General features: G+C 43.1%; 1 protein-coding gene across 1 annotated transcript in view; it reads right to left on the reverse strand.

Moving 5' to 3' along the window:
* Positions 1–27,199, reverse strand: part of LOC306928632 (uncharacterized protein) — a gene marked incomplete at its 3' end in the record, with an annotated part of 59,824 nt that overhangs the window by 21,690 nt on the left and 10,935 nt on the right. The window contains exons 12-30 of the mRNA XM_079508893.1: positions 26,320–26,597; positions 25,534–25,827; positions 25,022–25,300; positions 20,566–20,678; positions 12,641–12,851; positions 11,845–12,120; positions 11,663–11,756; positions 11,121–11,255; positions 10,403–10,589; positions 9,449–9,621; positions 8,945–9,060; positions 8,615–8,731; positions 6,503–6,706; positions 5,939–6,071; positions 5,252–5,398; positions 4,703–4,795; positions 3,506–3,783; positions 2,790–3,083; positions 2,002–2,556 (exon numbers count right to left, since the gene is read on the reverse strand). Coding sequence (XP_079365019.1) covers positions 2,002–2,556; positions 2,790–3,083; positions 3,506–3,783; positions 4,703–4,795; positions 5,252–5,398; positions 5,939–6,071; positions 6,503–6,706; positions 8,615–8,731; positions 8,945–9,060; positions 9,449–9,621; positions 10,403–10,589; positions 11,121–11,255; positions 11,663–11,756; positions 11,845–12,120; positions 12,641–12,851; positions 20,566–20,678; positions 25,022–25,300; positions 25,534–25,827; positions 26,320–26,597 — 3,977 coding nt within the window. The remainder of the gene's footprint in view (positions 1–2,001; positions 2,557–2,789; positions 3,084–3,505; positions 3,784–4,702; positions 4,796–5,251; positions 5,399–5,938; positions 6,072–6,502; positions 6,707–8,614; positions 8,732–8,944; positions 9,061–9,448; positions 9,622–10,402; positions 10,590–11,120; positions 11,256–11,662; positions 11,757–11,844; positions 12,121–12,640; positions 12,852–20,565; positions 20,679–25,021; positions 25,301–25,533; positions 25,828–26,319; positions 26,598–27,199) is intronic.

Genomic DNA, 27,199 nt, shown 5'->3' on the forward strand with positions numbered 1-27,199 from the left:
CCTTCTCCTATCACAGCAACTCACGAATCTTGCTGCTGTGTTTGCACATTGTTGTACTTCGCCCAGCAGATATGGGAGTTACTCTCATTGTCTCCACCAGGCCGAAGGCATGGGGAGAGAGTATGTTTTGCACTCCGTCCGTCCGTCCGTGTGTGTGTGTGTGTGTGTGTGTGTCCGTCCGTCCGTCCGTCCGTCCGTCCTTCCGTCTGTGACCAGCTAATCTCCGGCACCGTTAACCCGGTCGATGCCAAATATTGCACACACACTCCCTGGATGCCAACAATGAACCTCTGCCCCAAAATTTCCAGAACGGCCTGTTATAGCGCCACCAGGAGGCCGCTTTGTGCAAAACAACTTTTTGGACAGTACACCTACAGATTTTGTCCAAACATCACGCAAATTGGTACACAGTCTCTCTAGAGCCATTCAACGAAACGGGTCTTTCAGATTTCTCAGACTCCATCCTGATTGGCTAAGATTGGCTTCCAAAGTTCGCAGGAGTGCTCAGTTTCAAACAAAATGCTGCAAATCATGAACACATCGTGTGATTTCCGTGAAATTGTGCACGCACATTCCCACTAGGCCGAGGAAGAAATGCCACATGAACATTTTCAACTCAGCCTCATGGTGGCGCTATAACTGGCCGAAAAGTGTTTTGACCTCTAACTGCACGGATCTGTGGATAACTTTGTATGCCAACTCCCTAGAGGCCAAGGAAAAACCTTTGCCTGGAATTTTTCACATCTGCTCTTTATAGCGCCACCAGGAGGCCGACATATGTAAAACACATTTTCTAATATTACTCCTTCAGAAAGTCGGTACACATCTTCTTCATAGTCATGTAATCAAGACGGGTTTGTTTGATTTCTCATCATCCACCCTCATTGGCTACGATTGGCTTCTAAACTTTTCAGGAGTAGCCCGCTTTGTACCCGTTTTGTACAAATCGCCACAACTACTCAACGCAGCGTCCGATTGTGGTGAAACTGTGCATGCATATTCCCACTAAGCTTTGGAAGAAATGCCACTTGACAGTTTTCAAATCAGCCTCATGGTGGCGCTACAACAGGCCAAGCCGTGTCACACACACACACACACACGTTTATATTGCTCCTAAACATTTTGCCAAACATCACACACACTCCTATCCTCCTGGTGGAGACCTGTGCCCAGAAGGGCACTTTTACTAGTTCACTCTGAGTTACAGACCTGTTATGGTCATTCAGGGCTATCTCTTTGTGTTTCTGGCAAAAATATAATTTTGACAAAAATGTCCATGAGGTCCCCCAGGCTTTTCTCCCGCTACACCAATGTCTTTGCGGAAAATAGCTGCATGTATAAGCTTACAGTGCCTGGCAACGTGATGCAAGCTTGTAGATCTATTTCATTCTTTTTGACTATTTCTTCTGAATGTTCGCCTATTATGACATGCCCATAAGTGTGAAAGGGATAATCAGCAAGCAATGCACTCCCTAGGATGTTATCGAAGGCTTGGAGAACATTATTATGTAATCGCCCCCCCACCCCCACACAGAATGCAGTGAAAGCATGACATAAATAATATTTAAAATATATTTATTTAATAATCAACCACAGACATTTAGAAGCATTACTACAGTACGATGGATTTCACATAATTTACTTAAAATAAAAAAGTTAATATTAACGGTGAACTTTGGAACAAAACCCAGAATTTTCCCTTCCATTAAATGTGTAATTGATAGATATGTGCGTAATATTTTAAGCATTCGAAAGGTCTTTAAATTGTCACTTAAGAAATGTGCAGATACTTTGGCTGTATTCACTTATTCTGTATTGGTTCATTTACTGTTGAGTGAGAAAACGATGTTGCACATTAAGATAATCTGGGGATTTTGTAGAGCAACACCCGGCCCAGTTAGGGAACCACTGTACTAGGGGCTAGTAGGGGGGCCAGTATCAGTGTGATAGCCACATTCAGGCAAAGATAGGAGGTCTCCCGGACGGTTAGCTCAACCGTCTGGGCACATAGGCTGCCGAGCCAGCCTGACGGCGTGCCGCGGGTTTGCCTCCCGATCCCGACGGCGTTTGCCGCATGTCTTCCCCCCATCTCTCTCTCCAGACTACTTTCATCCTATCAATAAAGGCAGAAAAAGCCCCATAAAAATATCTTTTAAAAAACAAAACATAGCAGGGCTGAGTGGTCTTAGCTATAGCAGCTGGAGTGACGGGGTGCGTTAATGAGCCGGTGGTTTGGGTAGTGGCAGTTTCCCTGGCAGTGTAGAAACAGGTGCCCACGTTGCCCACTCCGTCCACTACCTGCAGCTCTACATCGGGTGAACAGCAGGAGGCGCTGTAGGACACCAGGGTTATGTTCTGGTTTTGCGTACTGCTCACTGCCACGCTGGTGTTCAGTGCTCCGTTGCCCTGCTTGAGGCCGACGCGTTCCACACCCGTGCCCTGGGGGCCGTCGCTGACGCTGGCAGAGAGTCGCCACGTAGACAAACTGCAGTTGGACTCAGAACATTGGGGGTCCAGGGCGGCCAGCTGACACACTGGCCGAGTGAAATCTGTCACCTATACGGGATGAGAAGGAAACATGAAGCCATCAGTCACTTAAGCCACCAAAGCAACAGTGTTAATAACACATCTACAAGTTTACATGTCGTTTTGTGATGCGTTGTGAGCTTGTAGATCTGCAGAAAATGTAAGATTTGTATTTATTTATTTCGCCTATAATGACGCCAGGTTGAAAGTGGTTGTTCATTGATTGTTCATACAACTGTAATGTCACTCTTTGGGAGACTTACCGCGTTAACGATGGAAAAACGCAGCACAGCGTAGTTGGTATCCGTGCTCCCGGGCGCCTCAGCCTCGATGGTTAAGGTGACGTCACATCCAGATGGTGTATTAAGATGGGCCATGAGGGTCACTATACCATTGGCACTGCCTCCATCTGTAAGGAGGATGCTGGTTGGTGAAGTGAAGTCAAACCCACGGTCATTGGTGGCTCGGATGGTGATGTTTCCCCCTGTGCCGTTAATCGCCACAGTGAAAGGCACCGGGAACGGAGTTCCTGGCTCTAAGATGCCATCTGAATCAGCCTAAATGTATTGAAGAATGATACAACAATTACTGGGAGTTGTGATAAGCACCTTTCAAACTGGATATAGACTATAATAACGCTGTGGCACAATTTAATGTTAAGTGGTGAAGCATCAATACAGGCGGTCTGCTTGTGTGCATGTGGTGACGCTGTACATCTTATTTGGCTGAGTGTTAACAGTGTAGCTTATTCTTTACCAATAACCAAATAGATAAGCTGGAAGAAGCATCTCTTTGAATGCATAATAGAGTTTACACTAGTGTTACTGACCATGATACTGACAACGATACTGATAGTATCATGGTCAGTATCATGTCTGTCACTCATTGAGTAAAAATATTTCACTTTTTTAAATGATGACATGAAATGGTTTGAGAACCACTTGTTTGGTTTATTTATGGAGTCATGGCAGGTGCTCACCGTGACAGTCAGGCTGGAAGCCTTTAAGTTGGTAGCAGACTGTCTCTGGAAGTCAACAGCTGATGCTCTGGTCTCTCTGCTGCCGCCCAGCCTCCCTTTCACGCGCACCACAAACTCCGTCGATGGGACCCTGTCCACCTGGACTAGGTAGTCTCCATCCTCCAGTAACCTCACGGTGCCGCTAACCTCTGCTGCCCCCGATGTTTCCACCAGAGACACCCCCGTGACCGCTGCCGAGTCACTCCCCGTGACCATCACCAACAATGAACCTTTAACACCTTTAATGGCAAATGAAAGAAATATGGATATCTTATGCTGCATCATCCAGTCAATTTCTGAGGGAAAGAAAAAGAGTCTTAAAAAGCTTCCTTTAGCTACACCCTGGCCCAACTGGACCAGAGGGATTTGAACTGCCTGACAACAACATCCTTAAGCACTTGAACTTTAGCATCCATATTTGTCGATCTACAAGCTATTTTTGTTGAGGAGATGTGGTGTAGAGCAGGGGTTCTCAAAGTGGGTGCCGCGGAACACTATAGGATGCCTTGACACAAGTCCAGGGGTGCCTCAGAATACTATAGGATGCCTTGACACAAGTCCAGGGGTGCCTCAGAACACTATAGGATGCCTTGACACAAGTCCAGGGGTGCCTCAGAACACTATAGGATGCCTTGACACAAGTCCAGGGGTGCCTCAGAACACTATAGGATGCCTTGACACAAGTCCAGGGGTGCCTCAGAATACTTAGATAATATTTGGAATTTATCAATGTCACTTCAGTTTAAACACTCTATACTTAGAACGCACCAAATACAGTTTTAACTCTGGTTCGTTTTCCTTTTTAAGCCTATATCGTACACTAAGTCTCTAAACCAAAATCACACCTGTGTGAAGTGAGGGGCGCTCTTATCATCGTAGTTACGTCACCAATAAGGGACCACCCCTTATTGGCCAAGGGTTTGCACCGATATACCGACAGACGATTTGCTCAGGCACATATGATGTAAATTCTCCAATTTATGTCAATGGCATTTCATGTTTAGTTTATAGGAGGGCCCCTCAAAAATAGTAGATCTACAAGCTCAGAACGCGTCTTTGTGACGGGCGTCCGTCCATCCGACCGACTGACCCATCCTTAGATTTTTTTAAAGTGACACAAATTTGAAAACTTCTAATAAACATATAAACAATGCATACCAGCTCTAGGACGGGTCTCTAGAACATCATATCCTGTAAAGGGGCTCTGGGCCAATTCCACAAAGTCAAACAGGAAGTCAATGTCACTTTGACCTGAAAATAAAAACGTTATACATGAAAGAAAGTTATATGCTTGCGATAGGTGCATAGGACAATTAGACATATAGCCAGTGTGTCTTTTCACACTTTTTAGAATACTGAGAGCATAGAGACTCATTTTATTGTTTTGGTAGATCTGGCCCTACGTAGAAAAACCCTTGAGGCCCTTGAAGATCTGCCTCCGAACCATGCAATGTGTCTTTCATAGTAGAATTTCACTGATTGATATTTATTCGTATTGATGTAAATGTATACATTTATTCAAGAAATATCAGTCAGTGCAATAATATACTACATACATTTTGTATTAGCCATTATTATTATTTCATTATAATTAGCTGTTTAAAAGGGAAAGCTACAGAGCATAACAGCTAACTCACTAACAAAAGTATGCCCTGCTGCTGATTTATTAGGTTCTCAAGATGACCAAATAGGTAAAATGCACGTCACCTATGACCTTCAGAGTGTAGGGCTGTGTGGACACCATTCGTATTTCCCATGATCCCACATGTTTGTTTAGCTGCATGGTTCTGAAGTTTCCTACAGCCAGGATGGAACCCAGCGGTCCTGTGCTATCAGCACTGCTCTGAGACACTCCTGTGAACAAAACACACGCATTGGAAACCAACAGAGCACAGTGACAGGCTGACAGCAAGCAAGTGACCTTTTTCACCGCAGCCATATTGACGTAAAGTAGTTGTGTTATGTAACTTCCTTCACAGGTGTTATTGTTGTTCCTCAAACTGAAGGGTTAGCTGCCCCTGCAGTGCATTCTGTCCAGGGTACACCCGGCAGCTAACATTTTGGATGTGTAGTATACACATGAATTAATCTTAAGGTCTATGTTGTTGATCCTCCTGTCAGTGACGTCTGGTGGCCTAAATTGATCAATGGAATGACATGCGTAAATGTGCGCAGCTTGAAGAGTGAAGAGACGTGCACATGCACCCATCATTGCTGCTTTTCACTACAGTCAATGGGTTCAGATACAATAATTTAATTATCTTTGTCGCTCAAATACCGGCAGAAGTGGATGTCTCAGTGGTGCATGAGTTGACACAGTTTTGCGTGCGTGTGAAGAGGGTCATTTGCGTGCATCCCACGCTCATTGCGTGAGAGTTGGCAGCTCCGTTTTACCTTCTGGGTTTATAAGACTGAAACTCAAGGAGCGTCCTGTGATGTAGATGATTAGGTTTGTCACTGATTCGTCTACTGAGAAGGTGAAATTAGCGGGCCTTCCTGGGGTTCTGGCAGCTTGCAGAATGGTCACCTACAGAAAAAAAAATTATGAATCTGTTCCTAGTACTAAAGCCACATTGGTGGCAGTGAGAGAGGTAACTGTTTTGATACTTGCAACACTGGCCGTACCAGATGACTGAAGCTCATTGTGGTAAAATTAATTCGGGGTGATGTGCTGATAGTTTTTAATCCCATACGGGATTTTGAAAAGCTATATTTCTGCTTGATTGATAGAATACTTTAACAGGTTGCAAATGTACAAATACAAATATACAGTACTAAAAATGCTTAAATAGCTCAAATAGTGTAGCTTTAATTTACAGCAACCATATTCATTAAGAACAATAAGTGTTGATTTATCAGTGGTAATTATGCTGATGACTTTAGAATAGTTTGTTAAACACTGTTGGCGATATATTTTATTTTATGTTGAATTCATAATGATGTTGAAGATTACAGTACCAGAGAGGAAGCAGAGGACTCTGTAATGATTCTGGTGGCCTCTAGCAGCTCGCTCTTGGTGACTTCAATAGCGTGTCCCCCAGACGCCTGAGCCAGGTCTCTGTAGACCTGGGCGTCTGTCCGGCTCATGTGGGCCATCTGTACGCCGCTGTCAGACCGTCTCCGACGACGGCGCCCAAACACGCCGGTTAGCATGAAGTTCACCTGCATGCAATTATTCATGTAGATTAAATCAATTTAATGTGGTAGCTCTCTTAATTAAAAGGGACACTTCACCCTTTTTGCAAAACAATATGTTAATGACATTTAGAAGATTTAGAACACTTTCCTCCTGTTTTTTTGTGATATGTGGTTTTAGATATTTTAGCAGTGTCCATGATGTCATGGACGCTGGGCTCACTTACTGACTACATGCAGATTCAATTCAATTCAATTAAATTTTATTAAAGTGTCAAATCACAACAAGTTGTCTCAAGACACTTTACAACCAACAAAGATCCACCCAGAGCAAGCAATATTACGACAATGGTAACGAAAAACTCCCCTTTAGGAAGAAACGTCAGGCAGAACCCGACTCTAGGGTGGGCGGCCATCTGCCTCGACCGTGTCGGGGGAGAGGGGGGGGGGGGGGGGGGGGGTAGAGGGGAATAGGAAGAAAGAATAGAAGAGAGATGATCCTAAGAGTTTTGAGAAAGAAATATGTATACACACTGCTATATGTATACACACTGCTATATGTATACACACTGCTATATGTATACACACTGCTATATGTATACACACTGGCAGTACCGAAACTCTGCAATGACACAGATGCTTTCCAGGTTTTATATAGTAGAAAACATGTATTTAGATTTGGATTTTGACAGAACCAGAAGTTGGATTTAAATACTGGCCAGGCAGAGGATCAACTTCCTCAAGTCAACTATTTGATGGAGAAGTTTAAAATAATTTTAACAAGCTAGAGCTTGGTTTGCCTGGTGGAGAGGAAGGAACTGTTTGGATTGGAATAACGATAACCACGGTGCAGCAGTGCAAGCGAAATGTTTGTCAGCATCGGCGTACCCACCTGCTCAGCTGTGCTGAGGAACCTCATGTACAAATGTATGTGTAGGTTGTCGGATTCTGTCAACAGCATTATTGTTATTCTGACTAACCGTTTATTGAGTTCAGTCAGGTTTGTTTCTAAACTGTGGAACCATTGGTGTGTAAGCCTGTATAGTATGCAACTATGCATTTGTGATTTTATGTAGACAATGTCTGCCTTTTGTTTGTCTCTGTTTTTTTTATGTCAATATGGACCTTGTGTCTTTAATAAAGTTTGATTGATTGATTAGTCCTACCGCAGAAACTCCCCGCTGTCAGGTGATAAGAAGCGGCCTGCTCACTCCTCATGAATTGAAGGATGTATGAGCTCAGTTCGGGGCTCTCCCAGGTTGGCAGAGAGTAGCGCCCAGGATTACAGTCACCGGGGGACGTACGTACATATACCTTCTAACTGTAGCTACCTGAATTTATTCTGATATTTACAAATAAGACAATACTTAATGAACCATATTGGAGCTTTGGCTTCTGTTGGGGACGTTAAGAAAAAAAAAGGCACAAATCGAGAAAAAAATACAAACAAAAAATCACACCTGTGTGAAGTGAGGGGCGCTCTTATCGTACATCATCCAATTTATATACTTCCTCATGAATTAATTTGTCAACTTATGTTATCTTTTAACCATGATATAGTCTTTATATTCAACGTTTAAAACAGTTGCTTTAGAAAAGTCGATTTGCCCATCCACATATGACGTAAATTCTCCTTTCATGTCAATGGCAAATGTCAATGTGACACATTTGTATAGGAGGGTCTAGTGCCCCTCAAAAAAATATGACAATACTATATTGTCTCTGGGTGGAAACATATGTCCAACAGTTTCTTTTCAGGGTTCAAATAAAAAAAACAGCAAAAGTAGCAGATCAACAAGCTAAAAACACGCCGGAGCTTGTATATCGGATACTTTTGTGTGACGCTGTAGTATGATCAGCAGGGCATTCATTTACGAAAAGTTAAAATATGAAGATGGGAGCAACGATATACTGTTCTCTATGGCAGCCACACACCACTGTCTTGGTGCGCTCGATCAATGCGGTCACCGTGCTCTTCAGGTGGCTGTCCTTAGCCGAGGCATCAGTGAAGAGGAAGATCTCAGAGTTTGGAGGGGCCCCGGTTAAAGCCAGCTATACACAGATGAACACAACAGAGAAAAGGAAGTAGTGTTGAATCACAATCTACAAAGTAACTTTGTAACTAAAGTTTTCAACTAGTTGTAGTGGAGTAAAAGCACAATGTTTGTAGGCCTACATGAGTACATGTACTTAGTTACTTTCCACCCCTGGTTCGTATTAATAAAAGCTGCAGAACAAACAGGGAAGCAGTCCACACCACTCTACCTGAAGCCCTGAAAGACTCATCTCAGGTAAATCATTGTTCCCTCCTTGTAGTATCAGCTCATTAATGTGAGCTTTGAAGATGTTTAGATCTGTTGTCCTCATCAGTGGACCAAAGTCTAACGTTCAGAGTGACAAGAGTGAGACAAAAAGTAGAATTTTTATTCACGTCTTTTAAACTTTTGAGGCATGGATTATGAGGTATATCATGAGGTCAATAAGAATACTGTTGATGGATTAGAATGTAATACAGTATATAGCACAGAACACTCCCTGGAATTAAAAGTAAACTGTCAGATTAATTTCTCTTCAGATAGACCATCTCATGGTACGTAAGTTAATGGTGATCCATCTAAACAATTCACTGTTTACCCTTTTTGGAACTCAAAGAACTGTTCACCATTGACTCAAGTCATTTAGGAGAAAATGGATACAAACTAAGCATTGCTGTAAAGTTTCTTTTTTATTCTCTTTTTTTAAATTTCTCTTATTTTTGAACTATCCTACCTGGATCTCTAAAGGGAACTAGGATGTACGATGAGGGCTCGTCTGGTGTTCCAACTTTACTGTCAAAGAGAGAGGTCACTGCCTTCACCGCCTCAATGTCATCCCTCATGCTTGGCGTGGCGTCAATCACAAAACAGAGAGCTTTATTAGATCCCTTGGAGATCCCCATCAACCTGACAGAAGAGGCGAGAGAAAGATAAATGGAAAACACCTTTTTCACTTGAACCCCATGCATGCCTATTCTGGGGGGAACATTTGCTATAAATAGCAGATCTACAAGCTCAAAGCAGGTCAAAGAGATTTGGTGGTGGTGGTGGTGGTGGTGGTGGAGACAACTAAGTAGCATTTTTACTCCAGTCGTTTAAACTTTTGATGCTACGCGCTGCATTTGAGCTTGTAGATCGGCTATTTTTGGTGGAGACGGAAAAAGAGGGCGGTATAGTGTAGTTCACCCAAAATATATTTTCAATTACACACCCCAGCCTTGATTTCATGAGATTTGTGTTTATGTCACATTCCTGAGCCAATAAGTGTGTGACCGGGACAGTGTCATCGTTCAGTAGGAGACTCAGTACTGGAGGCTCCGCCAGTCAGACCAGTCTGAAGTTAGTGGTTCTGTACTGTACAAGCCCTCCTTCCTGGCCTGTGTGTGTGTGTGTGTGTGTGTGTGTGTGTGTGTGTGTGTGTGTGTGTGTGTGTGTGTGTGTGTGTGTGTGTGTGTGTGTGTGTGTGTGTGTGTGTGTGTGTGTGTGTGTGTGTGTGTGTGTGTGTGTGTGTGTGTGTGTGTGTGTGTCACTGCTCGGACGGACGGACAGACAGACCGACAGGGACACATATACATAGCTACGCAATGGAGTGGCTGTACCACTCAAAAAAGACTTCATGGAGTGTGTAATTTAAGTCATGTTTTTGTGTGAACAACTTTAACATTATGTGCATTGTTAGATGCTTTACTGTAGGAAGTCTGTGTGTCCGGCTGCTGCATCAATGTCCTCCAGCAGCTCTCTGGTAGCAGCTATTGCCAGATGTGCTGCTTCAGAATGGAGATGACCGTGGCTGGAGGTCCGTGTGTCCTTGTTGATCCCGCCTTTTGGCTCAATGCCGCTTGACGGGTCGACAGGGCCTCCGTGGCTGCATTTCCCTGTTCACCGTTAGATTTGAGAACATACTAAGTGATCAAATGGTTTAAAATGCCTTTAAATTCGACCATTTGAAAATAGCAGATCTACCAGCTTTTTTTTTATCTACAAGCGCATTGTGAGCTTGTAAATCGGCCATTTTTAAAAGATTTTTAATTTATACATTTGACAACTTGGAATGGAACATTCTGCATAATGAGTACTTTCTACTTTCAGTACATTTGGACACCAATAATATTTATTCTCGAAAAGAGCATTGAGGTTCACCCTCATTTGCAATGCTGCCGAGATCACATATCACAGATCATTGGGTAGTTAGCTTCCTTTCTGTAAAGAAAACCAATTTTCTGTCTTAGTTTGGCTGTAAGGTCAGTAATATGATATTTAAATGTAAATCTTTCATCGAGCCAAATACCCAGATATGAATGTAAGTACTTTTTCCACCATTGAATATAGAGTACTGAGGTCCTGATCACTGCCACTAGCCCTGGGAGGTGTTGAGTGATGTCAGACTTCGATCGGTGCTCTCTTACCTTTTGGTTTGGTTGAGAAGAACGGCACAATGCCAAAGTATCCTGAAGTCAGTACTTTCTCCTGCGTGATGTCTTCCAAAATATTGTTCCTACAGTCATCTCCATCACAGTTCCGGCAGGTTGCCCTGTTAACATCTGTAGAAAAGTAGTTCCACAAATTATTTTTGCACAAACGGCAAATTATCACCACAATTGCGCAACACACTAACTGGGTATCTGATGTTTTCTGTTTCTCAAGACAGACGGACAACACTGATCCCTGGGTAATGCTTTCTATGAAGCCCATATATACACAATGCATTTTAAACATTATGACACTGTAAACACTCATAAATATTAATACTGCTTTAACCTTAATAACACACCATTATAAAGCATTTCATAAACTTACACGGTCAAGTATCTCATCCTAATTTCCTGACACTTTTTTTTTTCGAAGCGAAAACTGTGCACGCACTCTCCCTGGATACCAGAGCAGAATTGGCCCGAATTTCGATTTTTGCTAAACACATTTGTATATTAAACCAAACAGATATTGGTACCTGCAATGTTGCCAATGCTGGTGTCAGATCTGATTAGGTTGGAGTTTGGGAGTTTGTTGCCCAGTTCCACCCAGTTGGAGTGACTGTAGAAGTCCTTCACATTAGAGGAAAACAATTTACACCAAGATTAATTGGGAAAAATAAATTGTCAAACAGAACAACGACAACGATATGAGTCATACCTGTAAGGGGTGTAAGATTTCCCCCAGCATCTGCCTGGCCGCTTCAAAGTTCCCTTGCTTGTTGTTGGCTTTGACCGCGGACAAACCATGTGTGATGATTCTCCTTCCCTCAGTGAATCTCTCCGCGTTAAAATGGTAGCTCTCGTTGAAGCAATGGCGGAGGTCCACTCGTACATTTCGCCACTTGATCAATTTAATGGCTTGGCGGAAGGTCTTCGAGGACCTCTGTGAGGAACAGGCCACAATGACAGCTTCAGCTGTCAAAGGCTGTTGTCGCTGCAGTGGAAAAAAACCATCCAAATACCGGTATAAACACTACCAGAAGAAGTCAAATGGACAGTGGTAACTCAAGTACACGTTTTTTTTTTTTTTACTTTACTGGAGTATTTCCAATTATCTGTATTTTTACTTCTACTCCACCACATCTCAGAGACAAATATAGTACTTTTACTCTAGTTGTTAGATTACCACTTCAGCCCTATATACATTTCTGCCATTTGAAAAAAACAAAACAAATATATATATATATATATATATATATATATATATATATATACACACACACACACGAAAACTTGTGAAATGGGACATTCTGCATAATGACTATAGTTTCTACTTTTGGTACTTTAAGTACATTTTGATGCCAGTACTTTAGTAGTTTTACTCAAGCACATTTTTTACTTCACTCAAGAGTATTTCTATATTGCAGTATTGTTACTTTTACTTAGTAAAACATTTGACACACACTCACACACACACACACACACACACACACACAATGTCAATGGATCCTTACTGGTGACGTGAAGTGTCTACCTGCCTCTAGGGCAAGGTTTCGGCACACCTGTAGAGTGGCATTTAAGATAGCCATCTCCGTGATGGTAGGGTGATTCAGGGTCAGGGAGTCACCTGGTAGGTTCTCACGATTCTGAAACCCCAGAGATCCTCCGGTCTGCAGAAGAAGGAGAACCAATACTGCCAGTCCTGGAGAGTTCCTCATTGCAATGCTTGTTGTGGGATAGATATGGGGAAAAAATTATTTGTTTTCATTCATACCAGCTACATGGTCATTGTGTGCATATTGGTGACATGTCTGAAATATGCATGCATATGTGTGTGTGCGTGTGTGTGTGTGTGTGTGCACACCCGTGTGTATGCTACGACCATTCGGTCTTCTCTTTATTTTTTGAATATGCAAGAGACACAAGACAAACAAGGCATACAATAAAACAAAAACATCAACAGAAGAAACAGAATAATAATAAAAAAACAAACAAACAAACGAGGTCATGGAATGTACAGCAACAAGCAACAACAATACATATTACCAGTGTTGTTCAAGTTACTTTTAAAAAGTAAAGAGTTATAGTTATAGTTACTTATCTAAAAAAGTAACTTTTTTTAGATAAGTTACTTTACTTTACTTTACTTTATGAAAGTAACTTGAAAAGTTACTTTACTTTACTTTAAAAAATAATAATATAAAAAACGATTTAAAAGAAGGTTTTTTGTTCTGTCGCACAGTAAGAGAAAAGACAACTCCCTCCTAACATTATGAAATGTAGTGGAACAATAAAACATGTTCAGAAATTTTGACAGGCATTGTAGCCTCAACTTGCCTTCAAAACAAATGGTGCTGTGCAAATTTGCAATATGAAAAAAAAAAATAATAATCAAATAAAAAATGAGTCCATATAGGCCTATCTGCAGTGGTAGAGAGATATTCTAATTCATCAAATGTATTTTTGAGCTCATCTTCCATTTTAGAATATTCACTGTTCAGGTATTTGGAAAATGTATTTCTGCACATTGGCCCTGCTTTCACTAGTATTTTGCTGACCAGTGCTCTGAAAGGAACAGACTCCACCGTTGAGGGGAAGCATTTCCTCAACAACATACCTGGCAAGTGGCAATCATTTTGTCAAGTTGACTCTTGGTGACATGCCTCTGTGGCGATTTAAAATCGATCTTTGTCTGTTTTGGTGATGTGAGGCAGCCTAGCTCATGGACTGATTTAAGATGCTTTCTTAGATTTGCATTGTGGACAATGCTTTCTGTCCGCCACATAATTAGCATTTTCACCTCAATGCTTTTCTCGGGGGGAGAGGGCAGCCCTATCACTGTGCCCGGGGAGGTGGCCACGGGTCCCCGTTAGCATGCAACGGTGTGCAAGGCTAACGCACGGCTAACGTCAGGCACTGTGCGCAGGAGGGACGCAGCAGTAATAATAAAGGCAGTACGGGGAATCGAATCACACACAGCGGGGACACTCCATGGCATGTTAAAACATTTCCTTGACCCGCAAGTACTCAAATAATGCTTGTATTTCCAACCCACAAAGCATCCGATCTCGCTGTCGTCCGCATTTGCCATTGTAGCGTGTGGTAATAATGTTGGTTCAACCGGCGTTTTCTGTGTATGCGTTACGAGGGTTTGTGTGTCTGAGTTTAGAACTGTTAGCACAGCCATACGAGAGACCCGCCCTACTCTGTCAGACTGTCTCTGATTGGCTTACCCTGAAATCTGTCCCTACGTTAGCCAATCAATGACCTCTTCTGCGACGTGCTTTGTTCATCAGTTAGAGTGGTCTCAGAGGCTAGTATGAGAGCACACTGTCAACAGAGTACAACACAGAGAGCGGTGCGCTCTCTCAGCAGCAGTCAGCACAGAGCCTGTATGACAGACTCACGGCGCTGTATGGGGAAACTTTTCACTTGGATCATACGTTGACATAATAACGCTATAACGCGGGTAACGCTCGGACAATAACTATAAGGCCGTTATGGAATAGGGAAATGTAAAGCCTCCGTTACAAGTTACTGCAAAAAGTAGCGCCGTTAGGTAACGTAACGTGATGTAAGGGCGTTAGTTACAACACTGCATATTACAGACTTTTGGATTCATTGACAACCGGAAAGACACAGCCCATATTCACTCCATATCCGCTAAATACTCTATCCATTTCTCCCATCTTCTTTCACCCTTGCAGTCTTAAAGAATAGGTAATCTGTTCTAGGAGATGTAGTTGTTTCACAATGTTGATAAATAGGTCAGCAGTAGGACAATTCTTTTGTAACCAATTTCTTGTAATAGCTTTTTTGCTTGCTACAAGTAAAATCTTAAGTAAGTAGGAGTCATCCTGATTTAGCCCGGTCTTCATATGTTTTAATGTGTATAGGTATAGTACTGTTACTGTATAACCCTTTGTTCTTGTGTGAGGTGCTCCTGTAGAGTGTGAGGTGTGGAAGGTGTGTGTGAGCTGAGTGAATGAGTTGATTGAGAATTAGGTGACGCCCGGTACTCTTATATCCTTCCTGGTAGGCTGCAAGCCTGCAACCATTACCAATCATCAGACGATTGGTTGCAGGCTATACCAGGAAGGGTATAGCTGTTGCCAGACCTACCAGACAGGCGTGGCCGTTTTCTTCTGTCTGCCGACGTCTTTTCCGGGTTTTTAGACAGCTGGTGGATGGAAATTAAGCTCCACCCACACGGCTGACTGCCGCCGGGGCAAGCGTTTCCGGGAATCTGGCCGTCGCGGCATTCAGCCGCGTGGGTGGAGCTTCTTTTCCATCCACCAGCTGTCTAAAAACCGAAAGAGACGCCGGCAGACAGCTTCCTTTGGCCGCGCCTGTCTGCTCAGGTCTGGAAACGCTGTATAAGAGGCTGGTGGTGACCAGAGCCATCTAATAGAAGAGTTGCGATATTGAGGGGGCATAAAACAGCCCGGTCACGTGGTTCATGTACTCACGCGAGCCCATAGACTCCAATGCATTCCGTAAACTTCCGGTTGTCCCCATTCAATACTTCCGGTTGTCCCCATTCAATAGAAGTCTATGTAGAAGAGCCGCCATTGGACTGGCCCCATGAAGTGAACGGAGTTTGCGTAACTCTGTCTTACTCTATGGCTCTGGTGGTGACCAGCTCCAGCGTTCTCCTCACTCCCTCTCCCAGCCAGATTGCCAGCAAACACACGTATGTTTAGTCATTGTATTATGTGAAGAGGTCCACAGCCAGGGTTTGGTAGGGGTGGGCACCATTCTTTTGGGATTCCTTTTTGCTCATGTTTTCTTGATTAGGAGTTAACAATTGTATTTTTCTTATTACTTTGGCTAACTAAGTTAGGGTTATATAGAGGGTATGCGCGTGACATCATCAAACCAGGAAGTTATGCAGGAACGCCTACTGAGTGGCAAAAAACTACTTTCTGGCCTTGACAGCCCATCCACACAGAAAAGTCATATTTGATTGCATTAAACAACATTAAACGATGTTAAACTCACTTTGCCTGTTGCTTTGCCACTCGATTTACCACTCGATGTGCCATTCACTTTAAGCATGCGCATACTCTCTATTGTTGTATAACATGTAAAACATTGTATGGCTGAGTCGGCTGACTTTCTGGTTGCTGGTAATTCTTTGGGAGTTAAGGAGAGAGGAGCTCCAAACTTTCATGTTGTGCAGGCCTCCGTTCTCCGATTAGGAGTTGGGTTAACAATTGTATTTTGGTTACATTACTTTGGGTAGGTATAAGTTAGGGTTATATTGTTTAGTTATTTGAGTTATTATTTCATAACAACTAACCTACCCTGAAGAAATTAATAATAATACAAAAAGAGAGAGGAGCTCCAAACTTTCATGGTGTGTGCAGCCCCTAGGCTGGGGCCGTAACGGTGTACGTTTATACGGTGTATATATATACTGTACACAGGAGGCAGGAGCTGTACACCCAGCCCTGCCTCAGGAAATCTCGATTCCCTAAAGACCAGGGGTCACCAAATGTGTCCGTAGCAAAGACTTGGTCTGGTCCGTAGCAAGTTTTAGATTTTCTGTTTTACACACCATTATAATGTTCTTGATCATAAGACCCACTTACTGAGCAAGTATTATGACACTATGGCACAATAGGAGTCCACTAGTACTAGTGGTTCTCAAATGTTTTATTTGCAAAGACCCCCTGTAACTCTGAGAGTGTTCAAATGGAACCAAATTAATGGACCCGTAAGGGTCCGTTTGGTTCCATTTGAACACTCAGAGTTACAGACCTGTCTATCTGGTCTATCTAGTTATGTGTTTCTGGTAATATTATTGCCCACTAATTTTGTATGTCTGTGGCAAAAAAAAGATGTTGACAAAAATGTCCACCACATGCCAACATGGCGATGACCCCTGCTAAAGACCACACCCACCCCCATAACAACCTGTTCACTCTGTTGCCATCAGGGAGGAGGTTACGGGATCCTCACATCAGCTGGCACAAGCAGGCTGAGGATCAGCTTCTTCCCCCAGGCTATAGGAGGACTGCTACCCTTATGCTGCCCGCATATAGGGCAGCAACAAAGGATTTCTGTTCCGTTTCTGTGCTTGGATTTCTGCCTGTCTTGGGCTGGGCCAGTGTCCTTATAGAACCCAGCCAGCCCGTGTGGTATACTATACACTACACATGCATACTCAGTGGTGGAAAAAGTACTCACAGCCACATGACCACTTTTTCTAAAAAGGTCATATTTTCATGGCCCTTTGTCATAGATGCTTACTCATTATTTCAATAATTGATAGAAGACATCCTGAAATATGGGTAGATCATTAGATTTTACTGCCATCTCATTTTGCCTTGCTTCCAGGACAACTTAAGCAAAAAGTGATTAATCTTACCCCGTTCTCCCCTATAGGGCTGAAGTGGTTACTGTATGTTTTGTAATAATAATCCAAATGTACAAAATAGCTAGTAACTAAAGCTGTCAAATAAATGTAGTGGCGTAAAAGTACAATATTTGGATTCGAGATGTAATGAAGTAGAAGTAAAAATATTGGATATTGGAAATAGTCAAGTAAAGTACAAATACCTCAAAATGTTACTTAAGTATACAGTACTTAAGTAAATGTTACTTTCCACCACTGTACTGATATGCAGGGATTGGGAAGTGAGTTTGGCTTCAGGCCTTTCAGGGACATTAGCTGGTGAGCCTGAACACAATCAATGGCTAATTTAGGACCCGGAATCTTATTTATATACAATAATAAGGCCTACTGTTATAAAAGTTAACGTGTGTGGTATAACAATAGATAGAAAGCCATGTGGAATAACACGTTGTCGTTACAAGTCCAGGCCTCATCCTTGAATGTGGCACTTGGATCAAAAAGTGTCAAAAAGAACATTTTAGAGTCATGCTCCTTTTGGAATTGATTGATTGAAAATGTTAGAACAGAATGGGTACAGTTCAAGGAAGGTACAATTAAGTCAATACAAAAACTGCTAGGAGGATAAAACCAGAAAAAGCACTAAGACTTGTTTACATCAGGGTCCTCCATTTTCAATTCATTCAAAACAGGAACAGGAATAAGAGCTCTTTCATGGTTCAAGGTCTCTTAGAAGTTTACATCAGGGTCCTCCATTTTCAATTCATTCAAAACAGGAACAGGAATAAGAGCTCTTTCATGGTTCAAGGTCTCTTAGAAGTTAGAACGGAGAGAAACAATCTATCATTATTTTAAGGCATGTAAAACACAGTTTTACACACACACACACACACACACACACACACACGCACACACACACACACACACACACACACACACACACACACACACACACACACACACACACACACACACACACACACACATATTCAAAAATATGTACAGTACCTTTCAATTAATCCTCAGTCCTCAGCACATGTCATGTCACTGGACTGCATTGAGCCCTGATGCTTTATACAACAGGAGGGGGCGGGGCCAGCACTCTGTTGCATACACTGACACCACGGCGCATAAACAGCGCCTCAACAAAGAAAAATGTAGTAATTCTGAAGTCTCCCTGGAGTCCTGGACCCCTGTTGAAGACCCATGGTTTACAGTGATTTTAAACCCCTGTTGAAGACCCATGGTTTACAGTGATTTTAAACCCCTGTTGAAGACCCATGGTTTACAGTGATTTTAAACCCCTGTTGAAGACCCATGGTTTACAGTGATTTTAAACCCCTGTTGAAGACCCATGGTTTACAGTGATTTTAAACCCCTGTTGAAGACCCATGGTTTACAGTGATTTGTACGTTGATTTTATGTGATATGGACTACTGTCTGAAATAAAGATTATATATATATATATATAGCTGCGGGGTTTAAACCCTCACCAGGCGCACCTCTTCTACTACAGTGAACGGTAGAGTGACTGATGTTAGTCTTCCTCAAACGTTACTCTTTTACCTGCTTTTTACTAACACTGACATTACAAAGATGCCCAGAATATCGAGATGAACCTGTTTAGTTTATGGCTGCTCCAACAGTAGTGGAAACATTCCAAAAAAAAAAAAAAACGGAATGTCAAAATATCCACCTCGGGGTCTGAGAAAGGTCCTGAAAGATACATAACGTCAGTCTTACCCAATACCCATTCTTTCTGTTTTATGAACACAAGGCTGACGTACTTTATACCTTCACTGCTTCGTCTCAACCATTACTCAATGGCTCTGGTCTCAGACCCTGCGGTGGATATTTTGACATTACGTTTTTGTTTTTGTTTTTTTATGTTGCCACTACTGTTGGAGCGGCCATAAACAAAACAGGTTCATCTCGATGTTCTGGGCATCTTTGTAATGTTAGTGTTAGTAAAACACTAACATTACAATCTTTTGTATTAATATGTTGGATTCATGTTCACATGTAACCTATTATTAAGTGGTTAATGATTAAAAAAATAAAATAAAAATGTAGTAATTCTGAAGACTCCCTGGAGTCCTGGACCCCCTGTTGAAGACCAATGGTTTACAGTGATTTTAAACCCCTGTTGAAGACCCATGGTTTACAGTGATTTTAAACCCCTGTTGAAGACCCATGGTTTACAGTGATTTTAAACCCCTGTTGAAGACCCATGGTTTACAGTGATTTTAAACCCCTGTTGAAGACCCATGGTTTACAGTGATTTTAAACCCCTGTTGAAGACCCATGGTTTACAGTGATTTCAATTGAATTATTGCTTTGAGACAGACTGTAAGATGAGAGTCTGGGGAAGAGATGTACGATTGTGCGTGGTGTTTTCTTGTACTGGTGTTGTGTATGAGTTTGCATTTACTATGTTAATCCTCTCCTCCCCTCCCAGGTTATTCAAGCTCCTTGATAAGAAGTGTGAACCGATCACAATGACAGTTCCCAGAAAGGTGGACTGCAGAGGCCAGCCACTATGTGTATCCCTACAAAAGTGGACCAATCCCAGTGAACTGCACAGCTCATGGGATTTATGGGAACACTACTATTTTGGTGACCATACTTTTTTTTTTTTTTTGCATTCCTACTGTCTCTTGTTTATATTTTAAGTCTTGGATTAAGTCTTCCAATTAAATAGCTTAATGCCAGTTATCGCCAGTTATATGTGGCCACACCATAGACAAGTTGTCTAAGACAACCTGGCAAACCTTTACAAATTTCATTATGCTTTAAGGAGCATGTGATGTGTCAAACTAGGGGGTTTTCATGATTCTGAATCCATTCCAAGCATTAGTTTAATAGTTTTGCACAAAAACGGCCATAGCCGTCATCACAAATGTGATCACATTTGGGCACATTTGAGCAAGTGGCTATGGCCGAATTTAGGCCAACGTCACCCGACATATGTACAGTAAACAAATAACAGTGCCTAGCGAATCGATGACGCACAGAATAAAAGTGCCTCTTCATTTCCCTCTCCGCCCCCCTCTCTCTCTTCCTCTCTCACCCCAGTCGGACCTGTTCCAGGACAACCTGTACCCCGACACGGCAGGGCCAGAGCCAGCCATGGAGCTAGAGGAGTGGCTGGAAGGCCGGGACGATGACCCCATCCTGGTGTCCATGAGGCAGGGCTACGTGCCGCCAAAGAGTCGCGAACTCAAAGTGTCCAAGAAGAATGTTCTGGACTCCAGACCCTCAACCCGTCGCAGCATGTCCACCTGCGATGCCAACAGTCTGCCGGTAAGTTGTATAGCATTCAGTTGTTATTCTTATTCATACTCCACTTTTAGGTGATAAGCAACTCACCTTTTAAGGTGATAACCTTATCACCTAAATGGTGTTAACGAGTCGAGTCCATCACACTCGCAGTGATGTCCGCATTGACTCCGCCTCCCTCTGGCTCCGTGCCTGAAAAACCAAGGGGACCGCCCACCCATCTTCTAGACCAATCAGTGAACGGGGTGATAGCCCAGAGTGAAAGGGGAGATGTCAGTCAGTAAAAGCAGAGAGATGTGTCAGGGTGAGCAGTGAGTTGCTACTCCGCAGTGAATGACATAATGTTGTAGTTTTCTAACTTTAGAAAACTATACACCGCGGTGAGTCGCTTAGCACCTTAAACTGGAGTATGAATGGGCCTTTACTGTACATGGTCCATAAATAATGCCTAGCCTGCTCTCTATAATAGGGCATAGCAGTGCCGGCAATTTTGTGGTGCCACCCATTCATTTTTCCCATAGAGATTTTCAAAAATATGAAATATGGTGACATTTAATTATATGATATACTATGGATGGATGGATATACTAATACCACCATTTAAAATGTACCCTTTTTTGCGGTTTTCAAATATTTTTTAAGAGCACTGACCTGTTTCTCATTACAAAACTTCCAACAAACTCCCTTAAACACACGCACGTTCTGTAAACCAGAACCTGTTACAAAGACATTATGGTCTATGCAAAGAAATACAGAATAATATGCCTAATACAGAATATAACTCTAACCTTTTTGTTCTGTCAAGTGTCAAGTATACTCTGAGTAGCGCTCAATGAGCTAATCATGCCAGACCACATGTGTGGTCATCATTCAATAATATATTTAGCTGATGTTTTATCGTGCCTTGGTTACTTATATGCACGATGCACAAATATGCATCTTGCTATCATGGTTGAACACTTTTCTGTTTATCTCTCCTCTTTTTGTACTGTTTACTTTGTCCTAAACCTAAAGCTTTGCTTCAAGCTGCTCCCTGGTTTGATTTATCCCTGACCTGTCCTTTCCACTTTTGTTCTTTTATCCTGCCTTTGTTCCTTCCCTTCCTATTTCCTCTCTCGCGCTCCTTTCTCTTGTCTTACACTATTTCTAAACTCTCTACCTAAAACCTCTCAACTCTCCTTTCTGGTTCTCCCTTACTCCTTCACATCTGCTTTCTCCTTGTCTTTCCTCTCCTCTCGCCTCCCCTATCCCCTCCTTGTCACCTCCTCCCCTATCCTCTCCCCTCCTCTGCTCCTCCAATCCTCTCCTCCCATCCTCCTCTCATGCTCTCCTTCCATCCTTTCCTTTCCTCTCCTATCCTCTCCTCTCCAGCCTCTGATTGAGAGGTTGCTGGAGGAGATACAGAATCTGAAGGCCACAGTTTTGTCTCAGGAGAAGAGAATCTGTGACCTGGAGAATAAGCTCTCCCAGTACACCAATGGCACTGACTGACATGCCCACACACACACACACACACACACACACACACACACACACACACACACACACCACACACCACACACCACACACCACACACCACACACACACACACACACACACACACACACACACACACACACACACACACACACACACACACACTGGCAGGCGCACACACACACACACACACACACACATACACACACACACACACACACTGAATGACGGTATATTCATATTTTTGCCAGGAACCATAGCAACCACCTACAATAACATTCAATAAGCCCGCTACTGCCTTGTAATCTCTAGCCATCCGGTCCCTGTGCAACTCTATGGCGTTATGGCTTTTGAGTGATAACTTATAAGTGATCAATAATAATAATATGAAGTCTTCTGAAATAGGCAAGGAGGATGGTGTGAGAGGAAGATGGATGGTAATTCTTGCAAGTTGGTTCCTAATAATATAACCTCTCTGAGCCGGCCCGGACCGGCCTAGCGGTCCAGGCTCCTAGGCTGACAGCGTATCTCGGGTTCGTCTCCTGATTCCGACGACCATTGCTGCGTGTCACTCCCCATCTCTCTCTCCCCCATTTCCTGTCACCATACTGTACACTATCCAATAAAGTCCTAAATAATATCTTTAAAAAAAAACTCTTGAGCCATAACACCATAAATATACGTGCACCTCAACCAAACGCGCACATGCACACGCCGCACATGCAAATCCAGACTCACCTTCATACACAACCCCCCCCCCCCCCCCCCCTGTATCCGAATATCACTGACCATAAAATGCATTTCTCAGTCTCTGACGAACGTTTCAAAATGTAAATAGTGACAAAGCAAAAAAGCAAAAAAGATGTGAAAACCAAAAAAAAGTGAAAAGTTTTGTGTGTTCTGTAAAGGGATATAGATGAGACGTGAGGACATCAGTAAAAGAGTAAATAAAAAAACAACCTTTTTTTAAAAACATTTGTCTCGTTCATCATCTTGGTTTGATCATTGATATTTTCAGGGGTCATCCATGTCCGTACATGGACAAATGTGTGACTTGTTCTTGTGCGTGGCAAATTTTAGATTTTGTTTCATACGCCGTTAAAATGTTATCATTTTGATCTTAAGACCCAATAACTGCATGTCAAGTCTCCAGGTTTTCTTGAGAATATGAATAACACTGTCACATTATGAGTCCAACTAGTACTATGTTTTATTTGCAAGGGCCCACCATAACTCTTGAGTGTACAAATGGAACACTCAATTCAATTTCAATTCAAAGGGCTTTATTGGCATGAGAAAACATACGTTTACATTGCCAAAGCAGAAAGCACAATACAGCAATACAATCAAAACAAAAAATATGTACATTTGAACGTCAGAATCGTCAATAGATCAATTTCTATATTGTACATAGATCACTGGATGCAGGTATAGTGCAGGAATATACACAATGATTAGTCTTTAGGGTGGTTGTGTTCCGTTTGATATCCTTCTCCTATCACAGCAACTCACGAATCTTGCTGCTGTGTTTGCACATTGTTGTACTTCGCCCAGCAGATATGGGAGTTACTCTCAATTCACTCTGAGTTACAGACCTGTTATGGTCATTCAGGGCTATCTCTTTGTGTTTCTGGCAAAAATATAATTTTGACAAAAATGTCCATGAGGTCCCCCAGGCTTTTCTCCCGCTACACCAATGTCTTTGCGGAAAATAGCTGCATGTATAAGCTTACAGTGCCTGGCAACGTGATGCAAGCTTGTAGATCTATTTCAGGGGTTCTCAACGTTTTTGGCCGGGGACCCCCGGAAATGCTTTGGCAATGTCTCGGGACCCCCGCCCCGCCCCCTCCCGACCCCCAATATAAATTGACTGCTACAATAACCTTAACCCATTTTGGGCGGGAACCCCTTTTGGTGTTTTAAGCATTATGTTATAATTTAGCTATTGAAAAATAGCAGATCTACAAGCTCATAGCGCGCCACCGAGTGGCGCGCTACGAGCTTGTAGTTCTGCTATTTTTGAAAAATCGTGAAAAATAATAATAAAAAAAGATAATAAAAAAATAATTTGGGGACCCCCTAAAATAATTTGGCGACCCCCCGAGGGGTCGCGACCCACGGGTTGAGAACCCCTGATCTATTTAATACTTTTTGACTATTTCTTCTGAATGTTCGCCTATTATGACATGCCCATAGGTGTGAAAGGGATAATCAGCAAGCAATGCACTCCCATTTAATGTGTAATTGATAGATATGTGCGTAATATTTGACAATTTGGCCATTTTAAGCATTCGAAAGGTCTTTAAATTGTCACTTAAGAAATGTGCAGATACTTTGGCTGTATTCACTTATTCTGCATTGGTTCATTTACTGTTGAGTGAGAAAACGATGTTGCACATTAAGATAATCTGGGGATTTTGTAGAGCAACACCACAGTTAGGGAACCAACTAGGGGCCCCCCTACTAGGGGCTAGTAGGGGGGCCAGTATCAGTGTGATAGCCACATTCAGGCAAAGATAGGAGGTCTCCCGGACGGTTAGCTCAACCGTCTGGGCACATAGGCTGCCGAGCCAGCCTGACGGCGTGCCGCGGGTTTGCCTCCCGATCCCGACGGCCTTTGCCGCATGTCTTCCCCCCATCTCTCTCTCCAGACTACTTTCATCCTATCAATAAAGGCAGAAAAAGCCCCATAAAAATATCTTTTAAAAAACAAAACATAGCAGGGCTGAGTGGTGGTTTGGGTAGTGGCAGTTTCCCTGGCAGTGTAGAAACAGGTGCCCACGTTGCCCACTCCGTCCACTACCTGCAGCTCTACATCGGGTGAACAGCAGGAGGCGCTGTAGGACACCAGGGTTATGTTCTGGTTTTGCGTGCTGCTCACTGCCACGCTGGTGTTCAGTGCTCCGTTGCCCTGCTTGAGGCCGACGCGTTCCACACCCGTGCCCTGGGGGCCGTCGCTGACGCTGGCAGAGAGTCGCCACGTAGACAAACTGCAGTTGGACTCAGAACATTGGGGGTCCAGGGCGGCCAGCTGACACATTGGCCGAGTGAAATCTGTCACCTATACGGGATGAGAAGGAAACATGAAGCCATCGGTCACTTAAGCCACCAAAGCAACAGTGTTAATAGCACATCTACAAGTTTACATGTCGTTTTGTGATGCGTTGTGAGCTTGTAGATCTGCAGAAAATGTAAGATTTGTATTTATTTATTTCGCCTATAATGACGCCAGGTTGAAAGTGGTTAAAGGGAGATGGTTCATACAACTGTAATGTCACTCTTTGGGAGACTTACCGCGTTAACGATGGAAAAACGCAGCACAGCGTAGTTGGTATCCGTGCTCCCGGGCGCCTCAGCCTCGATGGTTAAGGTGACGTCACATCCAGATGGTGTATTAAGATGGGCCATGAGGGTCACTGTACCACTGGCACTGCCTCCATCTGTAAGGAGGATGCTGGTTGGTGAAGTGAAGTCAAACCCACGGTCATTGGTGGCTCGGATGGTGACGTTTCCCCCTGTGCCGTTAATCGCCACAGTGAAAGGCACCGGGAACGGAGTTCCTGGCTCTAAGATGCCATCTGAATCAGCCTAAATGTATTGAAGAATGATACAACAATTACTGGGAGTTGTGATAAGCACTTTTCAAACTGGATATAGACTATAATAACGCTGTGGCCTCCTTGTCCAATCTTCAGATATCCATAGTTAGCTTGTGTTATGTGTGCAGTTTGTGAATGAGGCAAATCACAATTTAATGTTAAGTGGTGAAGCATCAATACAGGCGGTCTGCTTGTGTGCATGTGGTGACGCTGTACATCTTATTTGACTGAGTGTTAACAGTGTAGCTTATTCTTTACCAATAACCAAATAGCTAAGCTGGAAGAAGCATCTCTTTGAATGCATAATAGAGTTTACACTAGTGTTACTGACCATGATACTGACAACGATACTGATAGTATCATGGTCAGTATCATGTCTGTCACTCATTGAGTAAAAATATTTCACTTTTTTAAATGATGACATGAAAAGGTTTGAGAACCACTTGTTTGGTTTAGTTATGGAGTCATGGCAGGTGCTCACCGTGACAGTCAGGCTGGAAGCCTTTAAGTTGGTAGCAGACTGTCTCTGGAAGTCAACAGCTGACGCTCTGGTCTCTCTGCTGCCGCCCAGCCTCCCCTTCACGCACACCACAAACTCCGTCGATGGGACCCTGTCCACCTGGACTAGGTAGTCTCCATCCTCCAGTAACCTCACGGTGCCGCTAACCTCTGCTGCCCCCGATGTTTCCACCAGAGACACCCCCGTGACCGCTGCTGAGTCACTCCCCGTGACCGTCACCAACAATGAACCATTAACACCTTTAATGGCAAATGAAAGAAATATGGATATCTTATGCTGCATCATCCAGTCAATTTCTGAGGGAAAGAAAAAGAGTCTTAAAAAGCTTCCTTTAGCTACACCCTGGCCCAACTGGACCAGAGGGATTTGAACTGCCTGACAACAACATCCTTAAGCACTTGAACTTTAGCATCCATATTTGTCGATCTACAAGCTATTTTTGTTGAGGAGATGTGGTGTAGAGCAGGGGTTCTCAAAGTGGGTGCCGCGGAACACTATAGGATGCCTTGACACAAGTCCAGGGGTGCCGCAGAACACTATAGGATGCCTTGACACAAGTCCAGGGGTGCCTCAGAACACTATAGGATGCCTTGACACAAGTCCAGGGGTGCCTCAGAACACTATAGGATGCCTTGACACAAGTCCAGGGGTGCCTCAGAACACTATAGGATGCCTTGACACAAGTCCAGGGGTGCCTCAGAACACTAAAGGATGCCATGACACAAGTCCAGGGGTGCCTCAGAACACTATAGGATGCCTTGACACAAGTCCAGGGGTGCCTGAGAATACTTAGATAATATTTGGAATTTATCAATGTCACTTCAGTTTAAACACTCTATAC

This window comes from Electrona antarctica, assembly GCF_951216825.1.
Source record: "Electrona antarctica genome assembly, chromosome: 8".
NCBI classification, from domain to species: domain Eukaryota; kingdom Metazoa; phylum Chordata; class Actinopteri; order Myctophiformes; family Myctophidae; genus Electrona; species Electrona antarctica.